The 19,621-nt window shown below is 41.9% G+C and overlaps 1 protein-coding gene across 4 annotated transcripts in view; it reads right to left on the minus strand.

Moving 5' to 3' along the window:
• TTK (TTK protein kinase) overlaps positions 1–19,053 on the minus strand; it is a 56,388-nt gene extending 37,335 nt beyond the window's left edge. Inside the window, exons 1-9 of one of the 4 annotated variants that reach the window (XM_075597960.1) lie at positions 18,870–19,053; positions 13,204–13,359; positions 11,580–11,802; positions 7,325–7,431; positions 3,858–4,001; positions 3,338–3,458; positions 3,180–3,249; positions 2,989–3,089; positions 343–442 (exon numbers count right to left, since the gene is read on the minus strand). In XM_075597960.1, coding sequence (XP_075454075.1) covers positions 343–442; positions 2,989–3,089; positions 3,180–3,249; positions 3,338–3,458; positions 3,858–4,001; positions 7,325–7,431; positions 11,580–11,802; positions 13,204–13,345 — 1,008 coding nt within the window. In that variant the 5' untranslated portion in view covers positions 13,346–13,359; positions 18,870–19,053. The other 3 variants (XM_075597959.1, XM_075597961.1, XM_075597962.1) reach the window with 3 other exon arrangements.
• Positions 19,054–19,621: the final 568 nt, after the last annotated feature.

Raw genomic sequence — 19,621 nt, forward strand, 5'->3', positions numbered from 1 at the left:
TAGAACCAACAGGAACCACCATCAATGTGTCTCAAAATTCCTTCAAGATAAACAAAAAGTGTATCCTTTTTAGTCTTATTCCGGTCACTGAACTGAGGGAGTTCGGACAGCAAACATTTCCCCTTGACTTAGTAGATGCAATATGACCAAACAGCTATACATTTAGTGGCCTGCTTACTACAAAGGGACTAAATGTATCCACCGACACTATGGTTGAGTAAACGTAGGTAGGACAAAGAATTCATGTAAAATATTCATTTGATAACATAAGTTAACAGGACACGCAATATAAACAGTGTCTTATTATATTATGCAAGACTTTGTATAAATGGTAGTTCTAACCTTTATGTTTCCTAAGTTATGCGAGTCTTCATCCCTGGAATATTGTGGCTTAGACAAGGAAGGCAAGATTGGACGCATTTGCATAGCACTAAATGGTTGTCTTGAACAAAAGACACAAACAAAAAGGCATTAGACACTGGAATTGTTCAGTCTGGCAACACAAATAAGATTTTTTTTAAATTATGCATATATACACACCCGAGGAACCCTACTGGTCTGTTGCATAAAACGTGATTAACAAAAAGGGTGTCAATCAAGCAACCAGACTGGTTGATCTACCGCATGTAAGCCACACATACCAATGGTGTGTGCAACATCTGAGATCAAATGGTGGGTGGAATGTCCTTACCTAATCGTTATAACGTACTATACAGGCTGTAAATGTATTATGCACTGTAGAGATTAGCTAGAGGCATATGAGTGAGGCTAGAACCCAGATACAGCGCTTGCTGCTATTAGACACTCACGGATAGTACTATTTGGGAACCATTGATTACAATATGAATTTGATCTATGGGCATTTAACAGTCCTTAGCGTCCACTTACTGTCGTTTGAACCCCTCTTTTGCTAATTATCCTATATCATGAGTAGCGATAAACTTATTTAGTGATCACCAGAGTATTTTTTTAATTTCATGTTCTGCTATACATTTTGTACTAGCGATCACAGCACACGGCCGCTGCACTCCCAGTGATTATCCGCCCACTTGATGTTTGACAGGGTTATTTTAGCCATTTGCAGCAATATATTCAACTAGGTGCCAGTGGAGGTCAGTATGGGCAGCACTACCTATACTAACGGTCCACAACACGTTGATCCCTCGTTGCATTCAGCTTACCGGTTCATGCATTCCCTATACCGAACGATGAGACGGCTTTAGTCAGCATTCGGCTTGCTGCTCCCAGAAGCTCCCTGCCATTTTCATCTCATCTAGGGCTCCGTGACCATTATCCCTGTCATGGGATTCTCCCAGTGGTGGATGACATGACTGTAGTCGTGCTTTTAATGGCATTTCCTGGCACTGTAGCTATATGTCCCTACTGGTGGTAACCAGTTTTGTCGCATACTTAGTATTCACATCTTGAGATAAGTGCATATTGTCAGCACCTCTAATCCCATAATCTAAGTTTTGCCACTCAACCTTCAGGTACTGTAACCCTCTCATCACTCACTACACCAGCATTCCCATCAACCAGTGCTAACCTGATCGAGGCACAGCGTTATTCCTAGAGCTAATAATCTGTCCTATCACATTCTGTGTCTCATAGAATTAGTCCCATGTTTATGTACTCATTTTAATTATTGATTTATGTTTTAATCAGTCTTCATAAACATTACATTTTAGAATAGTGGTGTGCATACAGGTGGTTTTCTTTTGGGGGACATTGCTTTGCCCTCCACCTTTTTCTGCTGTATCATTATAATCACATATTGCACCCACTTATTTAATCAATTGTTTCCATTCCTCATCACTCAGGGCATGAAGTTGATCAATTTCAATTCTGTTTTTGAAACCACACATAGCAATGTTGCGTGCAACATCTGATAGATCAAATGTCGGGTGGCATATCCCTACCCAATAGTTATAACATTCTACACAAGTCCAATAGAATAAACAATACAATTATCTCCCCGTATTTTGCTCCATGCCAGCCTCCATACACACTTTATCCCTTTCTTCCCTTGCCAACAACACAGTATGGTTGTAGGAGGAAGGGGTCGGAAATACTGAGAGTACCGAGTGGGAAACAAAAATGAGGTTTTGCCTTGTTTTCAATCCAGGCTCAGCCCGTGAGCTAAATATTGTTTAGATTGCAGGTTCGAATGGTAAAAAAACCCACTGATTCACTCATCTCTATTTATAACATGTGTAGGTTGAAAGTTGGTTTATTTGTAGGATTTTAATGTGCATGTTAACCGATATAGTGCCTGAAGGCATTCCTTTGCAATGCATTGGAGTCCTCAGGCAAAGGGGTTAATTTATTTTCTGCCATAGGGTTTTGTAATAAAGTGTATTACATTACTCTACCGTAAAAAATGTATTTTTTTTTTTTTTAAATTGGCTTTTTTGCGTTCTGGAAATTGAGATACAACTTACTTTAAAATGTAGCCCTGAAATGCATTCATAGTCTAGGAATGTATGCAAATCGGATATAGCACTGAACCTGAATAGGGACTGACTTGCCTATTACAAGTGCATGCTTTCTTTTGCTGGTGCTAATCGTGCAAATATAAATCTTAAATGCTCGAGGCCTAGTATATTGTCAGAGAATACATCTTTATGTTCAACACAGTACTAGCTACATATATCTGTGGAAATAAGCCAAGTGGAGCTGTGAACTACAAAGAAAGGAGATTGTTTGTCGTTGAGGATCAGAGGTAAGTACTATATTTATTGTGGCACCTGCTCATACCATTAATTAGCAATTATGCACACGTTACTATAACAGATGCCTATTATTGATCCTACTTCTATTTGAATGTTAGAAAGTGACTGTTTTAAATAGCACATTTCCAGTTCTGTATAAATGGGAAAATCAAGTTAGGCAATAAAAGTCGATAGATGCACAATTGTGCAATAACTGGTTCATAATTTCTAAGAGACGATTAAAGTGCGATCTATGACAACTAGTAAAAGTACATACCTTTTGACAACACTTGAGGTGCTGGGAACTTCCCCATTTCTTCTTCTCACAAAGTCTGGAGAAGTTATCGACTGAATAGGAACTCTCCCAAATGTACAGGTCTGACAAAAGAAATGAATAAAAATGAAGCACAGCGTACGCGCATTTATTCAGATATAGCTTATTGAAGAATTACACAGCACATGCATTACCTTGTTGGGCAAGTTCACGAAAGGTTTCCTTCCAACATCATCACCTTCTTCAGGGGAACTAGACTTTTCTCTGCAAAGAGAATGTCACAGATGAAACTTCTAATATGGCAACTAAAATATGCAATACAGAAGATCAGAAAAATGTATAACTGCATTACCCAAAGGAAAATCTCATATTTAGAGAGAGCTCCCCCGAACTTTCACTTTCAGTCCCTTGGGAATTTCTCAGTGTACAGCTCTTATAACCAGTTGCATCCCGATTACTTTGAATTGATGACACTGTGAGAAGAAAAGCAAAATTAAAGAATTTGCTTATATTAAAATCAGAAATAGAATTACTTTGCTGCGACTGCAGAGTGTGTGTTCAGGATCCCATCATTTGACAAGCTCCTCTGCCAGTAACAGCATAGTACAAAAGGTGGCCAACTCCGGTCTTTAAGGGTCACCAACATGTCAGGTTTCCAAGATATCCCTGCTTCAGCACAGGTGGCTCAATCAGTCTTCGACTGAGACACGTGTGCTGAAAAAGAGATATCCTGACCTGGTGGTGGCCATTGAGGACTGGCGTTGACCACCCCTGGCATAGTACATGACTTTACAATTCATTTAACTACTGGATGATCGTCAAAACACAACATACAAGTAGCCGTAAACATACATGAGTAATCATTCACTAACCTGACAAATAGTCTTTATCTTCTTGGGAAATCAACCTCTGTTTCTTTAAGTGCAAGTTCTTCATAGCGATTTCCATCATTTCTGTTGGAACAGCACAGCAATCTGTTCCTTTCTGCAGAATCTGCTTACTCTTCTTAAAGTTACCTGGCAAAGGGAAAAATGCAAGGTCTTAGGCTTCCACAAAACTAAGCATGCACAATGTAGCACAATATTAACTCGTCTATTTTTTATATACAAAATGTTTTACCAGGAAGTAATACATTGAGTGTTAACTTTCGTTTTCAAGTATGTCCTGGACACAGAGTGATAATGTAATTATGTATTTGTACCATTTATCTGTTAAGTGAAAAGGGTTATACAGTACATTATATAAAAGACATTGCATTCACAGTTAAAGATAATATATACTATAGGCATATATAACCGTTACAGACCAGATTAAAATGTGAGACAGCTTTAGTTTTGAAAGAACTTAGACTGGTGGCGGCTGTGAGAGTTTCCGGTACATTGTTCCAGTTTTGGGGTGCACGGTAAGAGAAGGAGGAGCGGCCCGATACTTTGTTGAACCTTGGGACCATGAACAGTCTTTTGGAGTCAGATCTCAGATAAGTGCTGCATGTTGTAGGGGTGAGGAGCTTGTTCAGGTAGGCGGGTAGCTTGCCCAGAAAGAATTTGAAGGCAAGACAGGAAAGGTGAACTTTGTGCCTAGACTCAAGTGATGACCAATCTAGTTCTTTGAGCATTTCGCAACGATGTGTTGTAATTGCATTGAAGGACAAAGTGGCATATTGAGTTGTAGACGGTATCAAGTTTGCCATGGTGAGTGTGGGGCGCTCTGTCCCCATAGTCTATAATTGGCATCACCACCTGCTATGCGATACACTTTCTGACCAGCAGACTTCAAGAGGATTTGTTCCTATATAGTACACCTAGTTGGGCATAGGTTTTTGATATCAGGGTATCTATGTGCAATCCAAATGTTAAATGGGAGTCAAACCATAAGCCCAAATATTTGAAACTAGTAACAGGGGCTAGGATAGTATTAGAGTTGGTTCTGATTTGTAGCTCCTTCATTGGAAGCATTAGAAATTTAGCCTTGGTCCCAAATACCATTGTTACAGTCTTGTCAGTGTTTAAAAACAGTTTGATTTGGGAAATTCAAGTTTCAAGTCTCAAAAAGTCAGATTGAAGCACTTGTCCAAGGTCAGGGCTGTGCAAATAAGATTGTAGTATCCGCATACATGTGTATTGAGGCTCCCTTACAAGCTGTAGGAAGATCATTGATGAACAATGAGAAGAGTAGAGTCCCCAGAACAGAGCCTTGCGGGACACCACAGGTGATATCCAGGGGGTTGGAGTTAGAGCCTGAGATGGACACATGTTGGGATCTACCTGATAGGTAGGAATGAAACCAGTTTAAAGCATGTTTCCCTATTCCAGAGCTCTGGAGTTTGTTAAGCAAGATAACATGAACAACAGTATCAAAAGCCTTTGCAAAATCTATGAATATTGCACCAGTGAGTTGTCCCAGTTCCATCCCACACTGGATCTCATTGCAAACTTTTAGCAGGGTAGTTACGGAGGAGTGTTTGGGGCGAAAGCCAGATTGGAATTGGCTAGGGAAATTTGTCTTGGTCTAATAATTGCTTAATTGGGAGTGAACACATTTTTCCATGACTTTGGATAGTAGAAGAGAAGAGAGATTGGCCTGTAGTTTGATAGTGTTTTTGTCCCCACTTTTGAAGATTGGGACAACTCTGGCAGTTTTCCAGGTTTTAGGAATATGGCCTGAAGAAAAAATAGAGTTGATTAGGGAAGCAAGCGGTTTGGCAATGGCTGGGGCACCAAGTCGTAGGAACTTAGATTGCAGTAGGTCAGGTCCACATTGGCTGCATAGTTTTAATTTGAGAAGCGCTTGTGTAATCTCTTCAGATACTAGGACAAATTGAAAAAACTGTGGGCAGTGTTGGGAGAGGGTATGGGGGTACTCCCAGAATTAGGTTAATTTATGTAGTTCGGGTTGCGTTTCGCTAATGAGTTAGTAGCACACCCCACAAAGTATTCATTGAATGCATTTGCAATGTCAGTTGGATTTGCCAGGGTAATATCCTCCTTAATGATATTACATGGTTTTTGATGGCTAGAAGGCTGGAATATATTGTTGATAACTGCTGGATTTTATGTATTCTGGTGAAGATTGTCAGAGTAATATTGTGCTTTTGCATGCCTTGTGCACATATTCCGCAGGCATCTGTAGTTAAGATCCTTGGTAGTGCCAGTTACTTTGTAGCTTTTCCACAAGGCATCCCTGAAATGGTAGAGCACTATAAGGTCAGATGTAAACCATGGAAGGTGGGCCCCCCGTACTCTTATTCTGGGTAGTGGAGCATGGGTATCAGAGTTTTAAGAACTCTGCTTGGAAATAGTCGAGTGCAGAATCGGGGTTGGGAATTGTCGATTCTGTACTAGGGGCAGCTGGTAAGGTCAGACAGAAACTGTTGTGGGTTAACATTTTCAACATGTTGTAGTGAGGAGAACTTCAGGGCTTGATTGGGGTGGTCTGATTTTCCTTAAACAGTACAGTATTGCAAGGACACTGAAAATGTCAGGTAGGATGCCAGAGGATTGGATTCTGCTGGGACTAGGAGAAAATTCAGTCTAGCAAGGAATGGTTGTGAGACATAATAATAATAATAAAAATAATAATAATAGCATGTTTTTGAATAGCGCTGCTAGTTTTACGTAGCGCTTTAGAGACATTTTGCAGACACAGTCCCTGCCCCGTGGAGCTTACAATCTATGTTTTTGGTGCCTGAGGCACAGGGAGATAAAGCGACTTGCCCAAGGTCACCAGTAGCCGACTCCAGGAATTGAACCAGGTTCCCCTGGGAAATTAGTTGGATTAGGTTAAGTGACTTGAGTTGTATCTGGATTTTGTGGTTTTTAGAATCGAGAATTCAAGTCTAGAGAAATGTATGTGGTACTACAACAAGCATTTTAAGACTCAGTTAAGTGGTTCATAGCAGTCCAGTGACCGTGGTTGAATGAAATAAGAGCAACAGTGATAATAATAATAATATTATTATTATTATTATTATTATATAGACAAGACTTTGTAGCCTATAGTAAATTGGTAAAGGAACTACACAGATATAGTCAGTGATTTAAAGTGCCAGTTTTGAAGGTGTGTAAAATGTAACATCTACCTCCCCAAACTCATTTGTTTTATCCCCATAACCATTTTGTTTTTAAACTTTCTGTGCCCCCTATTTGAGAACAAAATAAAAAAAAAAATACATGTTACATTTCTTTTTAAATACAGTATGTCAGAGTATATGATGAACGCCAGGCACACCAGAGGCTTTAAGTACTTTTGTAATTTGATAGCCATAAAAAAAATTAAAAAAAAAAAAAAAAAAAAAAAAAAGGAAAGAAGGTGGTTACAGCAGCACTGCGTGGTTCATTACCTTGTGATAGCTCAAACTGGGCAAAAGCTGTATGCACAAAGGCAAATTTCTTGCAGTTTAATCTGGCGAGCTGAAACTGTTCACGTGCCTCCTCTGGGTCATGCATCCTGGAAAAAGGTTTTGAAAACAAATGACAGTTTTAATCACAAATTGCAGAGTAAATGAGTACTTCAGTATTAGGTGAAACATTTTTTTATTTGGACCAACAATAGATATTATAAGACAAGTTTGAGAGTTCTCGCTCTTCCACAGGTCGGCAATACTGATTTACAGAGGTTCCATGAGCTTATGTAAAAACCAAGATAACAATCGAAGGCAGAAGCTAAGAAGGGAGCGGGAGTAGGTGGTGTCATGATAATGTCATGAGGTAATAGGTATTTTAATCCCTATGGTGCTTAAGGGGTTAATGAGCTACAGTTTGCGTTTAAAATACAAATGTGTGGTGTCTTTTCAGAAATTTGGGGGTATTAAAAAAGGCCTCCATTGAAGTTGGGTATGAAAAGTACAAAGAGTGGGTTTATTGTATGTTGACACCTTTTTGCAGGTAGAGACAGATATGGGCAGTGTCTGGAGACTTGGGTGTAAAATATAGCCCCTGCGACAACGTTCTGTACACAGGAGGGCGAGCTTCAAAGCATTTCTTGGCAGGGGGTGTATGGATGGCCAGGGGCGTGGCTACAGAAGGTATCAAACAGTGACCTTTTTTAAATATGAGAATATCATGAGACGTCCTTTGCTGAACATGCTAAAAATTACGTGTGTATCCGTGGAATCGAGTCGCACATAATTATTTGAATAGCAGGTACTAAGAGACAGATAATATTTCACTTCATTTTCAGATTACACTGTTATATTTGGTCTCATTGTGTCCGCCAAGAGGGCCTGAATGCATTAATGTGTCTCACATGTAAGTATTACACAAGTGAAGTTATGAGTACATTTAGATATGGAAAGGGAGTTTTAAACGTCCTTTAGTGGGAGGTGTTTTACTCTGTTGTAAGACGGTCAATCTTACCACTGATTTACGACAGGGGCTGGGTTTAGGTTGTGTTCAATGGAAAAAAATGTATTTAAGTCTGGCAAGTATTATGAAAAATCAGATGTCCACAGAGGAGTATTTGAGACCAGATACGGGATATTTCATCGTCTCTTACCAGTGACCTCTCTGGGGGGGAAAAAAATCTATGGCATTTAGTAAAGTATAGGTTTCCTTTTTATGTTTTATACTTTTATTTTAAGAAGCTGTTCTGCCTTATATTTTAACTGTATGTGTTTTTGTAAAACATTTAATAAGTAATGCTTTGGGCTCCGAACGAACTGATTGCACGCTCTGGGAAGAATAATTACGATTCGGAAACATTTTTGCTACAACTGATTTTGGTGTGTTAAAATGCATAGTTTTTTTTTATACATTATAATAAACACAGACCTGAGGCCCTGGCAAATATTTTAGCCTGAGATTTGTTATCATATTTGCATACCCCAGGTGGTGACAGTGGATAGTTATGTTTTGCAATTGAGATGGGGTTAATATTAACTCACTGGTTCCTTGCAGAGGAGAAAGGGGGGTTGGCTAGAGTAGCTGTGTGTATTAACCCAGGTTGCATAGCTAAGTCACGTGCTCGCGACGGTGGTATATTGGGACAGCTTGAGGAGAGATACAACTCATTTGAGGGACCTTTGTGGAGGTGAAGAGTGGGGCAGCTTGTAGGTGTGTATTGATCCTTGATCCTGTAGAGGAGATATTGTCCATTCGACGGACTTTTGCAGAGGTGAAGAGTGGGTGCGCATGCAAGCATCGGTATTAACCCTTGTCCCGTATGCAGGTCGCGTGCTAGCTGGGTGTAGTACGTGACAAGTGGTATGATACGTTTTATAGGATAGACTAGTAGTTAAAAAAGTTACAAGCTTTCAAACCGCTCAGGGTCCTCTCCCTCCTAGCCACAAGAACTAATTTTCTGATTATCAACAATCCCAGCAGCATCCAAACTATAGAAGTAAAAAGTTCAAAACAAGCATTGGAAAACGCCACATTCACATACAGGTCTCACGTTATTTCTTTTTTTTTTTTTTATTACTTAAATTTTTATTGAGCATTTTTACATACAAAATAAGAACAAAACATATAACAGATAAAAAAAAGGGGGGTGGGGAGATGGGAGAGGGGAAGCATTGGTGAAAATATAGCATTGAACACAACAATTTAGTTACCACATGTATCACTCTGTTCCGAGTATTCTAATCTATATGTGGGGATATACCTGCATGGCGAAACCAAGGGGCCCAAATCTCAGAAAATCGCGAGGTAGAGCCGTTCAGATAGGCTGAGAGTTTTTCCATGTAAACTATATGCCAGATTTTATTATTTATTTGGTTTAAGGATGGGGGGGCAGGTTGTTTCCAATTTTTGGCAATTGTACACCGTGTGGCATTTAGCATTTGATTTTTCCGGGGAATGCTGGCTATTGGCTTGCCTAACAATATATATACTGGATCATGTGGGACAGTGATTTCTAGGATCTTGTGTATTAAGGTGAACACTTGGTCTCACGTTATTTCTAAAACATTTACAAAAACATCAGATTATCAAAGTAGGGTAAAAATAAATACTAATGAATAGAACACCAAACGATAATGCCATTCAGAGATCTCACACACACACACACACACACACACACACACACACACACACACACACTAACTAGAGAAAGGCAGGCACAGAATGGGGAGAGAGAGGCAGGCACAGAATGGGGAGAGAGAGGCAGGCACAGAATGGGGAGAGAGAGAGGCAGGCACAGAATGGGGAGAGAGAGGCAGGCACAGAATGGGGAGAGGCAGGCACAGAATGGGGAGAGAGAGGCAGGCACAGAATGGGGAGAGAGAGGCAGGCACAGAATGGGGAGAGAGAGGCAGGCACAGAATGGGGAGAGAGAGGCAGGCACAGAATGGGGAGAGAGAGGCAGGCACAGAATGGGGAGAGAGAGGCAGGCACAGAATGGGGAGAGAGAGGCAGGCACAGAATGGGGAGAGAGAGGCAGGCACAGAATGGGGAGAGAGAGGCAGGCACAGAATGGGGAGAGAGAGGCAGGCACAGAATGGGGAGAGGCTCATGAGCTGTAGACAGGGGAGGGAGGGCTAGTGGGCCGGCAGCGACAAGTCAGAGGGGGACGGGGAGCTCATTGTGCCTCCGCTGCGAGTAGCAGAAAGGGGTGGACGGATGGCTCGTGGTGCCTGCAGCCACACACCTGAAATCTGTGCGTCGCAGGGGGCCAGCACTTCAACCCGAGAGAGAGTCGCTGAGAGAGAGTCACCAAGAGAGTCAGAGAGAGAGACAGTGGTTCAAGCAGCTGGCTACCGCGCCTTTTGGTAAAATGCGGAAAGCTGCAGCACCCTTTTTTTTTACAGTACATCGATTAAGACGCATCCCTATTTCAGACATTTGAAAATGGGAAAAAGGGCATCTTAAAATCGAGGAAATACAGTATATATAAATTGTGTTGGCTCACAGTGAATGAGGGTGAAAAAATGCACCTACGTGTTTCTTGCACACTATCAAGGTTTCACACCCTAATAACGTGCTTGCACACAAAACTCGTAGGTGCGTTTTTTCAGCCTCATTCATTGTGAACACACACACACTTTGGAATATTTTTATTTTTAACTTGTGATTTTTGGCTGTGCTCCTGCATTACCATAAACTCTTCTGACTACTCATCGATGCACTGCACGCCCTGGAGTGACTGAATTACCCTAGCAGGTAATGGGCTTTAGCCTTGTATCATATTACCTTTTGCTGAATACTTATGACATTATCCCTTGTGGAGGAAAGTATTGTGGCCAATTATTGTATTCGTCAAGTGGACACTATTGGGTCCTTACCTCTCCTGGGTTACATACTATATGGACTGCCTTGTGGGATATTTGCATAGCACTCCCGACACTTATGGATTCAATATCACTACTTGGATAGAGGACACGTTTGATTTTTTGAGCACCATCTCTCAACCAATCACACCTAATGAGTACTCCTTTAGTTTGCACTATTGCAACAAGGATATTATTAATTTTATTCGATTAATCCCCAAATATTGCATGCAGTTTACTGAGCATCCCGCAACCAGTACAGTTTACCAACCAGGTCTGTGTACAGAGGCCACGTATTAGATTATTGTAGGGCCACAATGGATGAATAGATTTTCCTTGCTAACAATCTGTTTTCATTTCCGAATAATAATAATAATAAAATGACACTTACCCTTTCAGCTCAGCAAACCGCACTAGGATTTGAGCGTAGCTCTCATTGCGACTGTGTTTTTCTGCAGGTAGGGACCCAACAGCTTGGCTGTAATTGTCGATCAGTTTATTTAGCAGTATCCGGTCAGTCTGGGGCAGGCCTTTATCCTCTAGTTTTACAAGAGAACTCTGCCACTCCTCTGGAGTCTTCGCAGTCGTTAAATGGCCAATTATGCCAGAGTGCTCTTCAAAAAGACAGAATAGGTTTGTAGAATTTTCAAAAGCATTTTTAGCTATTATGTTAATTCAATGAACTGTAGGACTGTAGTAGTATATGTATATACATAACCTATTAATACATTTTTGGAACACCTTTGCCGACAGACACTAATGTATTTGAAACTGGACCAACAAAAATCAGCAATAATGGGTATTTATGAACATACATGAACTAATTTGCAAATATTAAAGTTTCAACAGTCAATAGGTTCTGTACAAAGTATTCAAAATACACCATTTGTTCAGTGTCCATATTCAGAACTCCAGTGGTTACATTTATGGTCATTTAAAGCTGCAGTTCAGTCTTTTTTTTTTATTATTTATTTTTTTACTTCAATAGTTGCATGTGGGCAATCTCTAATTACCTAAAAAAACGCATAGCTGCCGGTCAATTCGTTCTCAGTCTATTGATTGGCAAAGTTTGTCGACATCTTTAAATATGGGGAATGTAAATCGTTGCTATAGGAACAAGCATGCTTGCTAAAATAGAATACAAGAAAATTGGTCTTTCAAAGTTGTTTTTTTTAAACAGAAAATGCTAAAAGTATTTTTTCTTACTACAGAACTGATTTATTTAAAAAAAAACACATGCAGGATATTGGCTGAATTGCAGCTTTAAATTGTTTGTTTAGTAACAAAGGAGTGAGTAGGTGGAATGATACCTTTTATTGGAACAAATAGTTGATATGTTACAAGCTTTCAAACCTCTCTGGGTCCTTACATAGTTACATATTAGATGAGGTTGAAAAAAGACATGGGTCCATCAAGTTCAACCTATGCTAAATTTAGACACAGATACTTTATCCAATATCTATACTTATTGATCCAGAGGAAGGCAAACAAAAAACACCATTAAGGGGAAAAATTAATTCCTTCCCGACTCCAAGAATTGACAATCGGATTAATCCCTGGATCAACATCCTACCCATGTATACTTAGCTGGTATATCCCTGTATACCGTTCCCATCTAAAAAGATGTCCAACCTTTTTTGAACAAATCTATTGTATCTGCCATCACAGTCTCCATGGGTAATGAATTCCACATTTTAACTGCCCTTACTGTAAAGAACCCTTTCCTTTGTTGCTGGTGAAATTTCCTTTCCTCCAACCTTAAGGGATGGCCCCGAGTCCTTAGTACTGCCCGCGGGATGAATAGTTCTTTTGAATGCTCCTTGTATTGTCCCCGAATATATTTGTATATAGTTATCATATCCCCTCTTAGACGCCTCTATTCTAATGTAAATAAATCTAATTTATCTAGCCTCCTCCTCTCCTCATAAGTTCATCGGGTATGGCAAAATACAGAACAAATATATAATACACAATGTTTCTAAGAGGAATATTAGAAATTAAGTAAATATTTCTACCTGTTGTGTCAGATGACACCTTTGTAAAAGTTAGCTCATCTGTCCAATTATCGTCTGCTCCATATTTGGTTTTAAAACTTTTCACTCTGTCCAAGATGGAAGCGATTTTTAATTTCCTCTCGCTTATATCTTCATCATCCATTTTAGTAAAAAAGTCTACATTGAAAAAATGATAAAAAAGGAAGAACCATTAACACCGCAGTTTGTTATCACTTATTGGAGCAGAAAGTACTGAATTTCATACAGTTCTAAAAATCTACTTAAAAAATAAGGTAACAAGAACGTTTGCCACTTGTATCAGGGCTGTAATAATCCTCAGAAATCCAACTACTGACATTTGAATTTATTTTCATTTGTCACAGGAAGGACTAAATCTTTCACTTTCCCCTTGGCACACCTGTATAGCTCCTACACTGTATTTATGTATTAACAATATTAATGCCCATTTCACTTAGAGCAGGGGTGGGCAACCTATTTTTCAATGTAGCCACAGGTGTGGCGAATTAGAAGTCAAAATAGCAACACCATGCAAAAATTTAGTTATTTTGTTGCGCATGCAAAAATTTAAAACACAGTGTGAGTGTGTGTGTGTGTGTGTGTTCTTCAGTATTAGGTGATACCTTTTTTATTGGACTAACAATTTATGTCATAGGACAAGCTTTCGAGAGTTCTCCTCTCTTCTTCAGGTCGAGCAATACTGATATACAAAGGATTAAATGGCTAAAGCAGTGTAGAGAGAGGGGGAAAAAAACAACAGATATTTACTGTAGATAAGGTAGGGTGTTAAGTGTTTGAAGCCAGGGCACAGTGTCAAAGAAAGGTGGGGAGGGAAAGGGATGCTGGGGGGGGGGACAGAAAGTGTGGATAAGAATTGAGGCAAGCAGGATAATTACAAACAATTTTGATAGGGTGTGAAAAAACCGATGTCAGCATTAAGTCCTTTGGTTTTGGTGTCAAAGAGTCTTATCATTCTGAGTTCAAATGTTTTATGTCATAGGACTAGCCGAATACTGGCGAACTCATTTATTCTGCACTATCGCAACTGGACTAACACGGCTATTTTCTGATATAGATATAGATATATATATATATATATATACTGTAAATATTACTGTATGTTCATTTGCATGTCTTAGACAGGTCTGCAACCCTGTCTTTCCCCATTGTCACCCAGCATACAGCGCTTCCACTGCAGCAAGGGATTCTGGGAAATGACATGCAAATGAGCACTCAGTGCCACCTTTTGTCTCAAGCTCGTATTACACAAGCCAATCCTCAAGCCAATGCATGCTGTTTTAAACACAGCTTTTAGACAGAGGCTGGGATGAGATGCAAAGCCATTAAACCCACTCACAGACATGTTTCAACCTTGATGGGTATCATCAGTGTGAGGTTGGTCTTAATGGCTAGCAGGTTTGAGACTAGACTAGGTAATCACCACTGTCATTAAGGTTATGGTGGGTAAAAAAAAGTGACAAAAACCCTCCACAGTAAAGCATAAAGCAACTGTAAATATTACTGTATGTTCATTTGCATGTCTTAGACAGGTCTGCAACCCCGCCTTTCACCATTATCACACAGCACTTCCACTGCAGCAAGGGATTCTGGGAAATGGCATGCAAATGAGCACTCAGTGCCACCTTTTGTCTCAAGCTCGTATTACACAATATATATATATATATATATATAGCAGAAAATAGCCGTGTTAGTCCAGTTCCGATAGTGCAGAATAAATGAGTTCTCCAGTATTCGGTGATACCTTTTTTATTGGACTAACAATTTATGTCATAGGACAAGCTTTCGAGAGTTATCCTCTCTTCTTCAGGTCAGCAATACTGATATACAAATGAATCTATGGCTAAAACAGTGTGGAGAGAGGGAAAGAAAAAAAAACAGATATTTACTGTAGATAAGGTAGGGTGTCAAGTTTTTGATACACACACACACACACACACACGCACACGCACACGCACACGCACACGCACACACACACGCACACACACACGCACACACACACGCACACACACACGCACACGCAACCAGCGCTACCAAAATCAGCTGAGTGGAGGGGGGGGGGAGCAGGGGAAGTTTACCAGAGCAAACAAGGAGGGGAGACAGGACAGAGGGAACCAACAAATTGTTCAGTCAGGGAAATGGAGCAGCTTTCCCCCCCCGCAGTGCCCTGAAGGTGAGACAGGCAGATTGACAGCGGAGGGCTTCTCCGCATGGGGTCTGCATAGCTATGCAGAGCAGGAAACAGAACAGAGTTCTTGGAGGGGGAATATAGGGCTAGACTAGATCAGTATTAAATTCGCCACACTTAGCCTGCCAATTCGCCACGTGGCAAATGGCGATAGGGTTGCCCACCTCGGACTTAGAGTGTAGCATGCCTTTAATTAATGCAACAAAGCGCACACAATTACAGACAGCTACGATACTGAGGGAGACACTGAAGGACCTTTTTCCGCTAAACCCAGTTTGTAGGGATCGAAAAGGGAAGTACCATAGTCCATTTGGGGCGTGTGGGAACAAGTCTTGAGAAGAGGGTCAAAGCGTTGCCCCCCTTTCTTGCCCTAGCATTTTCTACCCCCTGTTGGTCATTTCCTTTAGCCCCTATTGCTATTTTTTCCTAGGTCTAGATTTTATATTTCTTTACAGCTCACAATATTTTTCTTTGTGGTCCAGCTACTGCTCTCTGGCTACCAGTGGTGGTGGATAAGTATCAGGTTTACTTTACATTTGTAGCTTTTTTGGTCCTATACCACCTTTTTATTATATTCTTAATACAGTTTACCTTGTTATATTTTCCACTGATTTTTATGCATTTATATAAAAAAAAATTTAATGTATATTTTTGTTTTGTACATTGCTTTTGTGTCTTTGGGATGGCAAACTACACACATCTGTATACAAGAAACCTACAGACAGATGCAGTTACCTCCACAACTCCAGCTTCCATCCCACTCATACAAAACAAGGTATCATACACAGCCAGGCTATAAGATACCACCACATATGCTCTGACACCGAAGACAGAAACCGGCATCTCACAACCCTGACCAAATCGTTCAGACAGAAGGGATACAAACCAAAGACCATTGCCATAACTATTACATCTGCACTAAAAAACCCACGAGAACACCTGCTACAATACAGACAGAAAGAACCTACCACACGCATATCACTAGTGGCCACATACAACCCTACCCTAGAGGGAATACGAAAAATAATCAAAAACCTGCAACCCATGCTGGAAGAGTATGTGACATTAAAAGATATCTTTCCCAAACCTCCCATTCTTGCGTTCCAGCAACCACCAAACCTCAAACAGAAATTAGTCAACAAAAAACTTCACAATGAACTTAGAGACACTGATAATGGCACAAAATCGTGCAACAACACACGTTGCAAACATATATGCCAAGATCCCACAGCCAGTTATAACAATGGAACACAATGTTAAAGGATCATACTGCTGCACATCCAGGAATGTGGTTTATATGATTCAATGCAACAAATGTGACCAAGGTTGCTACATTGGGGAAACCAGCCAAAAACTTCAAGGCAGAATGAATATGCACAGACACTATACTACACCACGAAGAAGGAAGATACTGCTCACCAGTGGGACATAATTTCTCACAACTAGATCATTCCATAAATTATTTAAAAATCAAAATCATGTCATCCTATGCCTCCCCCCTCCCCAGCATCCTCTTCCCCCTCTCTGCATGTACAGCCCCCATCCCCAATTCTCACCTTCCTTATCTCTGTTTTAACACCCTCCCAGTGCCTTCCCCACCCCACCTCATATACATCTCTCTGTTCTACATTCTTCCTTTTTTTTGTTCTTTTCCAATCCCTGTCTAAGGCCTCGTTCAGGGTGCCAGAGGCAGGAGTTGGAGGGAGGGCGTTCGGGAGGGCAGCAGTCTGCTGGGCGATGTGTGTTCATCCTCCCCAGCAGACTTTTTTCAGGAGTTGGAGGCGGGGAGGGGACGGGGCTACAGACGGCAGGTTAGGGATCCAAGTTGCAGTCTTGAAATCATTCTCAAGAATTATTTCATTGGCTGCCTAGGGCCTCGTTCAGGGTGCTGGCTTTGGAGGGAGGGCGTGCTGCCGTGCGTGCTGCCGTGAGAAACAAAGTAATCAATTTGAATACTGGTTGTCAGGGTAGCAACCGCCCTGTCTCCGAGGCCAGGAGTTGAAGCTGACTACAGTTTCAACAAACGAAAATTTCGTTTTTTGGAGCTGCAGCAGCGTCACTTTTGTATATCAGTATTGCTGGAGGAAGAGAGGAAAACTTTTGAAAGCTTGTCCTATGACAAGTTGTTAGTCCAAATAAAAAAAGGTATCACCTAATACTGAAGAACTAATTTATTCTGCACTATCGCAACTGGACTAACACGGCTAATACACACACACACACACACACACACACACACACGGTATTAACCCATCTAATTTAAATACCAACCTTAAAACTCACATCGCAAAAGAAGCATCCCAATAGCCACACTCAGTCACTCCTACTAACAATTGTGGCCCAGCACTACCATCGTCTGCACTGGTTCCCTCACCTGCTGTCTCTGGAAGGCCGCGTCCATGCTTAGCGCGTCGGAGCACACAAATGGACGTGCCTCAATGAGGACGGCCATAGAGCGTGTGACGGCGTCGCCGATTTTTCTCGAGACAATAATTTGATTGTGTTGCTCGACGGCCGGGTCACGTGAGCGGTTCGCCTAATGAGGGCGAACCAGCTCTGTGACGTCACTGACATGCATACGCGTTGCGCCATCCCCATGGCCACAAATTGCCTCTGCGGCAGGCATGCGCGCACCTAGCATGGCTTCAGCCTCCCAACATACCACTTAGATTGTAAGCTCCCCAGGGCAGGGATTTCCTTTACTATTGTCTGATTTTGCTGCGCTTATTGTATTATAATAATTGCCTGTACTGTATTGTCTTTGTAAAGAGCTGAATACACTGTTGGCTCTGTATAAATAAAGATCTACATACATATCCTCCACTCTAAGGCTGGGGACATTGTGCCTTTGCCCGTGCGGAGGCGTGCACGGCCATGTCACCCGATTAAAGTGGGTGAGATTTTCAGCTATGGTACGCGCGCTGTCCGTGGGCATGTGCCAGTGTCATCACAGAGCTGGTTTGTCCTCATCGGGCAAACCGCTCAAGTGACAGGCCTGTCACGCCAAAAAATAAGTTTCAACTGATTTCTTGCGCGATGCGTGGCCCCTCCCGCTTCCGCGCGCACACAAACACTGCCTTAAGGCAGTCTGTTCGCTCAGCGTGCGGACGCATCCACACAGTCTGCGGTACCATGGCCCCAGCCTTACTAGAAAAGCGGTTAACTGACTTGTAATGGCTTTCCCAGCGGTTATTCTCCACCTCAGGCCAATGGAGGCAGCACAGAACAGGTTCCCCAGATGTGTCAGGTGCGATCAAGTCCTGAGCCAGAGGCTGGGCTTTTACCTGACGGCACCAAGACACGCAGCCCTGGTACTGAGCTCGGCCCAAAGTGCAGCACACACATTATTACCAGCGGCCCAGCACACAACATGATATAATTACACACAACTATGTGTGACTGTGTTACATAACATGATAACACGCAGTGATCTACAGCAGGCCTTCACATAATAAACACGCACCTTTCTCCTCCCGCGGCCGTTACTCCTCGGTCACGCGGCTCCTGGTCCTGTCACGCGCCCCGGAGGGTGGTGACTCTGCTCAGAACGTCGGTTGACACAAAGCAGGTTTTCAGGGCGCTACACGAGCTCACACCCCGCGCGCCGTTCTGCGCTCCACAATATCCAGGTTTAAAATTCGCTACATCCAAGATGCTCGGGTGTTGATTGGCTGGCTGATTGCTGTAGACAGGAAGTGGTCATGGGGCCAAGCGTGCGGAAGACGTCACAGAGTATGTCTCACCGTGCGGCCATTTTGAGTCAGGGCAACATCTTGTTCTCGTTTATTGGACGTTGAAAGGAAGGGGATGGGTTGCAATGGGTGGGGATATCTGACACTCCTTTATACTAACAAAGGCGGCCTACATTGTAGCTCCGTTTGTACATTAATGGGGCAGTACTTTTTAACCTTTTAAACAAGTTATCAATGCAATTGACTTTCTTGGAAAGGCTCAGTCTGAGTCTCAGGAGGAGGGAGAGAGAATGGGTGGGGGGAGGGAGAGAGAATGGGTGGGGGGAGGGAGAGAGAATGGGTGGGGGGAGGGAGAGAGAATGGGTGGGGGGAGGGAGAGAGAATGGGTGGGGGGAGGGAGGGAGGGAGAGAGAATGGGTGGGGGGAGGGAGGGAGGGAGAGAGAATGGGTGGGGGGAGGGAGGGAGGGAGAGAGAATGGGTGGGGGGAGGGAGGGAGAGAGAATGGGTGGGGGGAGGGAAGGA

This window comes from Ascaphus truei, chromosome 4 (assembly GCF_040206685.1).
Source record: "Ascaphus truei isolate aAscTru1 chromosome 4, aAscTru1.hap1, whole genome shotgun sequence".
NCBI lineage: Eukaryota > Metazoa > Chordata > Amphibia > Anura > Ascaphidae > Ascaphus > Ascaphus truei.